Source organism: Xenopus laevis, chromosome 9_10L (assembly GCF_017654675.1).
Source record: "Xenopus laevis strain J_2021 chromosome 9_10L, Xenopus_laevis_v10.1, whole genome shotgun sequence".
Classification (NCBI taxonomy): domain Eukaryota; kingdom Metazoa; phylum Chordata; class Amphibia; order Anura; family Pipidae; genus Xenopus; species Xenopus laevis.
This window is the reverse complement of record NC_054387.1, coordinates 126,023,304-126,032,185: the sequence shown is the minus strand read 5'-3', so window position 1 is coordinate 126,032,185 and position 8,882 is coordinate 126,023,304. Positions and strand designations below refer to the sequence as shown.

General features: G+C 38.2%; 1 protein-coding gene across 1 annotated transcript; it reads left to right on the top strand.

Moving 5' to 3' along the window:
- The first annotated feature begins 4,864 nt into the window (after nt 1–4,864).
- On the top strand, nt 4,865–7,921 carry LOC108701933 (taste receptor type 2 member 124). Its single transcript, XM_041576312.1, has 2 exons — nt 4,865–6,886; nt 7,089–7,921. Exons 1-2 carry the CDS (start codon nt 6,644–6,646, stop codon nt 7,521–7,523), a joined length of 678 nt encoding a protein of 225 aa, XP_041432246.1. The 5' UTR covers nt 4,865–6,643; the 3' UTR covers nt 7,524–7,921.
- Nucleotides 7,922–8,882: the final 961 nt, after the last annotated feature.

The following is an 8,882-nucleotide window of genomic DNA, read 5'->3' as shown; positions in this document are numbered from 1 at the left end:
TAACCCATGACTTGAGCCCAAAACGTCTGAAATGCCTACCCCATTGCTCTTTGTATGAATCAACAAGAGTTTGGAGGTGAATGATATTGTCACGACCGGCACCTGATACCAGAACAAATGCCAAGCACCCTGGTCTCGGCTTCACCAGTAGTGTGACCACCGTTGGGCTTCGGGAGGAGCCCTCAGCTTACTTGGGTGCCACCTGGACTTAACGAGGGGTGCAAGGCAAGATGTTCTGGCTGGCGAAGGGGCACGGCTGTTAGCAAAGTATTTTTGGGCCGAAGGTCACGGTACAAAAGGATTAGGCAGAAGGATGGTCAGACAGGCTGGGTCGAGGCAGGCGGATATCAGAATCGTCAGGCAGGCAAGGGTCAAACCGGGTTGTCCATCAAGGGGTTAAACAGGAAATGTTGTCGTAGGCAGGCAAGGGTCAGAATACAGAGTTCAGAGTAGTCAGGATACAGGCAGGGTCAAACACGGATAATCAAGATACAGAATAACAGGAACAGATGCACTAAGGCTCAGAAGCACCAGGAAACAAGTCCTATCACGGGCACTGGCTGGGAGACAGAATGGGCCTTATATAGATTCAAATTTTGCGCCAAACGGGCGTCAAAAACGTGCTGGCGCGTTAAAGGCGCCAGCGTGCCTGCGCCTTTAAGAGGCGCACAGGCGCGCCACGCCCTAGAATCAAAGATGGCGCCAGCGCCAGCTCAAGGACCATGCGGCGGGTGTCCCAGCTGCACAGGTAATCTCATGCCCCTTACAGATATTGAATACAATGGGCAATATCCAATGCTTTGGTTCTTAGTTTTTTTGGGCTGTTGCCCTAAATCAGTGTTGCGGAAGCCAAAGCTGGGCCAAGCAAAAGTTGCGCCCAAGGCTGCTGCTGATTGGATCAGCACACACACCCATTCAAGCACATGAGAGATATTGTGATGAGTGTGGAGTGAGAAATGCGACCTAGGAAGGGGGTTCAGTGATCCTCCATGACTCTAAACTAGGGATTTAGCGAAAGAGGTGGTACATGCCCAGTGCCACCTACAGAGCTGTGCCCTAGGCATGCCTCTTCTGCCTAGCCCTAGTTCCCGCCCTGGTTCAAGCAGCGGTGTAAATATACAGTCTTGTAGGTTACTCATTCTGATCCTGAAAAGAATTCCTTCTTAAAGTAAGAATGAACTGTAATTTTCCAATGGAGGAAACCGTTTCCTAAATATCAGGAAATGGCTTCCTCCTTCAAGTTGTAAAAAAATCATAACTTTTTACAAAAGTAAAGTAGAACATTCTTTCTAACTTCTTTTTAAAAAAATTTAAGAGAAGTGAAGAAAAATGTCAACTTGTATCCCTATATAAATGAAGCCAATGGTATGGTTTTAGTAGCCAATATAGAACCTTTTGCACTCCTAACGCGTTTCGTGTGATCCCACACGTACTCATATGGGACCACACGAAACGTGTTAGGAAGAGGATTGTTTGGGAAATAAAATTTTTTAACTTCAGCGCTGCCTGCTGATTCGTAGAGTGCACGCCGAAAAGGTTCTATATTGCCTGTGAAAGTCTCCCCAAGCTGCGGGTTCGGGGAGTTGCACCCGGGCCAGATAAGTGGAGTGGTGAGTGACCCGTCTACCATTGAATGCATATTGAAATTTGTGATCTAAGCAAAAGGTCCGGGGGTGCATCGGGGCCCACCCGAAACAAGTGTGAGCGTTGTAGGGAACTAATCTACCTACATTTAAACTGTTGAATATGGATGTAGGATTTGAGTGCACCAGAGTGTAGTATATATATCTAGGGGCAGATTTACTAAGCTCGAGTGAATAATTTGAATGCATAAATATTCGAATTTCAAAGTATTTTTTTTGGGTACTTCAACCGTCGAATTGGTCAAATTCAAATGATTCGAAAAATTCAAAGTAAAAATCGTTTGACTATTCGACCATTCGATAATCGAAGTACTGTCTCTTTAAAAAAAAAAACCTTTGACTTCATACTTCACCACTTTAAACCTACTGAAGTTCAATGTTAGCCTATGGGGACCTTCCCCAGCATTTTTCTAAGTTTTTTTTTGATCGAATAAAAATCATTTGATCAATCGCTAAAAATTGTTCAAATCGTTAGATTCAAAGGATTTTATCGTTCGATCAAAGATTTTTATTTGATCGTTCGATCTTACATTTGAACTAAGATTTTTAAATTTTACTTTGAGTGTCGAATTTGAGGGTTTTTTAACCCTCGAAATTCGACCCTTGATAAATCTGCCCCCTAATGTTAGGTTTTAGTAGTTCTACTTATATTAGACATTAAGAGGCCCATTTATCAAAGGTTGAATTTTGAATTCATTTTTTTTACTCTAATAAATTCAAAAATAATCACAATTTGACTGGGAGGTTAATTTAGAAAAAAAATTTAATTTATAATATTCGATCAAATAGTTCCGACCCGAAAATTTGAATCATATTTGAACAAATCGAATGTCAGGAAGGCTATTAGCATCTCCAAATGGCTCAACTGACCTCTGCCATGAACTTGTACATGAATTCGGCAGGTTTAAGGTGGTGAATATTCTAATTAGGATTGTTTCCGTGGTTGAGGTGTGATCAATCTCACATTCAAATTTACATTTGAATTGGGGAATTAAAAATTGAATGTTACCTTTCAGAATCAAATTCAAATTAATGACCCTGACATTCAAAGCATTTCATAACTCTGCCCCACCCTACATCTCTGAATGCATTTTGAATGTGCTGTATAGATACTTAAAATGGTCAGCAAAGGGAGTTCACCACAAGTGAGCAATGAAATATAACAATATGATGACAGCATATGCTGGAGTCATGACACTAATGGGCATATTTATCAAGGGTCGAATTTCAAATTGAAAAAACTTCAAAATTCGAATTCAAAAAGACCAACTGAAATTTAGGGGCAGATTTATCAAGGGTCGAATATCGAAGTAAAAAATACTTCGAAATTTGACCATCAAATTTTTTACCGAATTTGGCCATTGAACGATCGAAGTAAAATCATTCTCATTCTAATCGAACGATTTTAGCGAACGATCAAACTATTTTACTTTGGTGTGTAAAGAAAATGCATTAGAAGGTCCCCATAGGCTAACATAGCACTTCGGCAAGTTTATTTTGACGAACTATTGAAGTCAAAGCTTTTTTAAAGAGACAGTACTTTGATTATTGAATATTCAAACTATTTTACTTCAAATCGAATTCGAAGTAAATTCAAAGTCATAGTATCCTATTCGATGGTTGAAGTATCCAAAAAATTACTTCAATTTTCTCGAATTTCCTTCGAATTCACTTTGACCCTTGATAAATCTGCCCCTAAAGCTGGCCATAGAAGCAAAGATCTCATCGTACGAATCGAGAATTCGTACAATTTTCGGAACGTGTGTGGAGAGTCCCGAAATTTTTTGTCCGACAGAGATCGGTCGTTTGGCTTTGCTTTGTCTATCGTACGATTGCTGTCAGGGGCAGAACATTGGCTGATCTGTTCTTTAAAGGGATCCTGTCATCAGAAAACATGTTTTTTTCAAAACACATCAGTTAATAGTGCTACTCCAGCAGAATTCTGCACTGAAATCCATTTCTCAAAAGAGCAAACAGATTTTTGTATATTCAATTTTGAAATCTGACATGGGGCTAGACATTTTGTCAATTTCCCAGCTGCCCCTGGTCATGTGACTTGTGCCTGCACTTTAGGAGAGAAATGCTTTCTGGCAGACTGCTGTTTTTCCTTCTCAATGTAACTGAATGTGTCTCAGTGGGACATGGGTTTTTACTATTGAGTGCTGTTCTTAGATCTACCAGGCAGCTGTTATCTTGGGTTAGGGAGCTGTTATCTGGTTAGCTTCCCATTGTTCTTTTGTTTGGCTGCTGGGGGGGGGGGAAGGGAGCGGGTGATATCACTCCAACTTGCAGTACAGCAGTAAAGAATGATTGAAGTTTATCAGAGCACAAGTCACATGACTTGGGGCAGCTGGGAAATTGACAATATGTCTAGCCCCATGTCAGATTTCAAAATTAAATATAAAAAATCTGTTTGCTCTTTTGAGAAATGGATTTCAGTGCAGAATTCTGCTGGAGCAGCACTATTAACTGATTCATTTTGAAACATTTTTTTTTACCCATGACAGTATCTCTTTAACTACTTTATTTGGTCGGAATGGTAAGACTTTGATCTGAATGGTTAGTGGCAGGTCAGGAGATGGGAAAGTCCGATCGTACATTGATTCGTACGTGGCCAGCTTTAGTGATTTTTTTACTTTTATTTTTTTTGGTTGAATAGGTCCGTTTTCGATCGAATAGGTCAAATTTGAATCATACAAATCGAAGGAATATTGAATTAGTTTGAATTTGATTCAAAGTTTTTCCCAAAAAACCTTTGATTTTTCAAAGTCCACCAATTGACTCCAAGTAGGTTCTAGAAAGGTCACCCACAGGCTAAAACAGCAGTTTTTAGATGGCAAATGGTCGAAGTCAAATCTTTAAAGATATTTGAACTATTCCCTAGTCGAAGTACACAAAAATTAGCTCGAAATTCGAAAAAAAATTTAATTCGAAAATTCAACTCGACCTTTGATAAATCTGCCCTAAACACTCGACCTTTGATGAATAACCCATATGCATGTTGTTCTTTGTGCTTGTTAGTAACAGTTATATACTGGGGCTCAGTTTTCACAGCAAAATGATTTGCACAGTGAAAATATTTGCTTTGCGTATGATTGTATTTATAAAGCTGGATAAGAGTGGTGTACTCAATGTGCAAACAGAATTGCAAATTTTTTTCTCACTGCAAATGTCCATAAGAGCTTTTTAAATATGGCAAAATCAGATATTGCAAATATTTATGTGTGAGTGGCATCTGAGTCATGCCACAACTTTGGTGGCTGAGAAAATATTTGTAAAACAGTGATGCAAATTGTGTATTTAAATTACTGTCAGCGCTATTTATGCACACAAAAACCTCGCACAATGGACACACCCGTCTCATTTGCGAGTCATTTGTGAACATTTGTGCACAAATGCAACTTCCCAAAGCCGGAAAGAGGGGCACAACAGTGCAATAGTTTAGCCTTCATGAAAAAACATGGGAAATACTACCATTTGCGAATAAATAGGTGCTGCTTGAACTTTATAAATAACAGAGTTTTGGGGTGGATGATCAAGGTTTTGTAAAACACAGGGTGTAATTATTTGCCAGCAGTGTATTCATGTGATGCTAGAGGCACAATGATTTGCACCTGGTATCCATAAAGGACTTCCTCCTTCAAATGGGTGTGTTTAGACCAACTGTATTTCTTTACACGTGGATATTCTGCCCCTATTTAATTTTTTAAAAATTTTCTCTGAAAAATGTGTTGTGATTCCTTTTTTTCATCAAATGACATTTAACGTGTCTGTATTTTTTGAGCTTAGCAAGGAAATTAGAATATCTTGAGTAAACCCACCAATCACCGGACGTGGAACCTAAGCATGTTCAAGAAGTTATTCTACTTTTGTTATCTGCTTTTTTAGGTGCCCGAAGTGTGTGTGTTGGATCTCTACAGTTTTAGAAAATGTGTATTGCGTTTTGATTTGGTGAGCTATTCATTTTGAATAGTCTAAGCAGGTGTAGTCAGCTAAGAAACCACTGTACTATAAAACCAATGATCAGATTTTAGGTTTCTTATGAACTGGAAAGCATTTTATTCCTGTCATGGGATATAAACTGCATTAAAGTGCCCCCTAGAGCAAGCTAAGAGTGGAACCTACATGGCCGGAAGATATTACCCTAGTTAAGGGTCAAATAAGCTACTAATTGTGTAGATTCAACATGGAAATGCTATAGGCCACCCTTATGACAGTGTTTCCCAATGAAATAAATGGCTGGGGTTATGTTTAATTTCTATATCTCTTGGCTCAGCCTCAAGATGTAGACCAGAGGACTGGCCAGTGAGCCCATTGTAGATGTTTTAGCAGCTCAAGATACTCACTTGGTACACTACTATTACTACTACACTACTACATAGTGAGGTCTGCACAGTGACTGGTACACACCAGTACAAGACCCGAAATCACGCAGAGTGTAGACTTCTAGAATGTCAAGAGAAGAATTAAGACCATTTCTGAATGCTAAGAAAGAGGAGGGAAAGAGGAAGACACTGCTATGCTATGGTTATTCCAACCAAACTACAGGTATAAGGGACTAATTTACTAACAGTGTAGGTGCTAATTTGCACTAGTTTAGCAATTAATTTTGTTCAGAACTATTGAGAACTACATATATTTGAAAGAAAACACAGTGTGAATACAGGACAATGCATGGCTCACTGGTAATATGGCACATTGAGAATGAAAATATGTGAATTAAGTAGATAGATAAAAAATGAGCCCCAGTCTTTTTCTAACAGTAAAATGCCATGGGAGTAAAAAAATGAAATATAATTTGCATTCCTGATAACAAATTACACAGGTGCCCTTCCCCTTGCATCACAATAGTACCTTGGGCAAAAATCCAATGATCTTTACATAAGCTGCAATGATCATTACTGATTTTATCCACTGCAAGAAGGAGGGAGAAATCTGAACAGGCTGGTGCAAAGCTATTTAGATCTTTTTTTTGTAGATCAGAGCTATTACATGCTACTATGGATCGGATGGATTGTGACTGGAACAACTGTTCAACCTACAAACCTGTGGAATTTATGAACATACCTGTACAAGAAGCCAGAACAGCTTCAGTCCTGTTTATAGCTATATCCTTTGTGGGAATCATCACTAACATGTTCATCGTGTCTGTTAATTTCCATTCCTGGATAAAAGAGCAAAGCATGAACCCGAGTGACTTCATAATTGTTTTCTACAACCACGGCATTCATAAGTTTATCAGTTGAGCAGTTATTCCAGCGATGACAGATCATTGGATTCATAGTTCTCCTAAGAACAGCTTTGTAGCAGACAGTTCCAATCTATTCTCTCCTTTCTGCTGGATAAAAGTCTATTTATGATCATAATATCTTAATAAAAGATGGCTGGATTGTTGCACAATATACATTGTGATGCCAGTGGAAGGGCACCTGTGTCATTTGTTAACTGGAATGCAAATTAAGAAGACATTTTCCAATGATCAATTGTTATATTCCATTCCTGATTATAGTGGTCACCACCAGCCTTAATATTGCTTCACTCTACAAACACATTCGTTGTATGCAAAAAAACATGGGAGAGTTTGGTGGTCCCAACCTGAAAATTCATCAAAGAACAGTACTTACAATGACGCTTCTTCTTATTTTTTATCTACTCTCTTATGGTTTACTACTGGGATCTAACTTCTTTCTAAAAATCGAACTATTGATGAGGGTTTACTCCATGGCACGGTGTCTTTTTTCCCCTATTCAGTCCATCATTCTTATCATGGGGAACTCCAGACTGAAACAGACCTGTGTGAACATATTAAACAGCTGCAGGAAAATGTTCAGGGAAAGGGGAAATACACCTACTATTTGCTCCTTAACCAAATATAAGTAGCTAAAAAATGTAAAAAAACTAGCACTGCTCTTTATTCTGTCTTATTTAATCTTTTTTTGCATCATTCTGTGTGTGACTTCAGTGTAATGGATCTTATATTAAGTAAAAGAAAGCAAGAAGATTATATGAATTTGTAAGTGGGTGGTCCTTGTGTTTATGAACGCATGTAATGTATATGTAATTTTTGTATATGTATTTTGCCAGTTTCTATAGAGAACTATGAGGTGTATGGGGATAGTTTTAATGGATTTAATTTAAGTAATAACTGTATTATATAGGCATATTCCTATATTGTGTGCTATTGCCCCTTTCCACCGCACTGGCCACCATTTTTTCAATAACTTGCACTAGTCACTGTGTTCGCTGTGTACCTGAGGAAGATGTGTTTAACTTGAGAGCTTGACCAAGTAAATAAAGCTTATCTGATTGCTAAATTAAGTTGATGTGATAAGCAATTTATTTGTGTCTGGTTCCTATCAACTTTTTTTTTTTCTTTTCCCAGCTTCCCACCTATATTCCCCTAATTCTACCTATTCTCTCCTTTACTATTTTAAATTGTCCATTAATATATCTTATTTTCAAATACTACAGATGCCAACAATGTAAGTTGTCATTCTAATTATTTATATACTTAAAAAACCTGCTTTCTTTACAATATTAATCATATATTTTCTCACTAATAGCCTTATGCCTCTTTTACAAGGATCGTCATTCTTTCTCTGAAATCATTCTATGTGGCATGCTGTGGCCCTCAAAATTGGCCATTTATGTTATTATCAACATGTATGTTTAGAGTGCCAACATATTTTGCAGCTCTGTAAAATAAATGTGTTTATACATAGAAATGACATAAATTACATCCATAGAACATACAGAGTTACGCACATAATGACCAGTACCAGTAAAAAGGTTAATAAGGCCCTGTGCAAAAGAGCTTTCAATCTAAAGGGGAAGGGAATGAGAAACAAGTTGCGGGAGTGGGCAAGATTAGAAATTAGCAGGTGAGAGATGTAGCATATGGTATTGCATTTGGTAGTTAAACAGAGTGAGGGTAGGTGTCTCTAAATAAATGTGTTTTAAGAGATCTTTTGAAAGCAGAAAGGCTGGGAGAATATTCCATCAGAGTGGTGCAGCCCTTAAAAAAGTCTTGAATGAGAGCATAGTAAGCATTTGGGTGACTATCTAGAGATGAGTTCAGAGATGTAGGGTGGAGCAGAGTTATGAAGTGCTTTGAATGTCAGGGTCATTAATTAGAATTTTATTCTGAAAGGTATAAAATTAACTTCTCTTCTTATCCAGCCCTCTGTATTTGAAGTATGTTAGAAGTAACAAACAGCCTTCCAGTTTAAGATAATAATT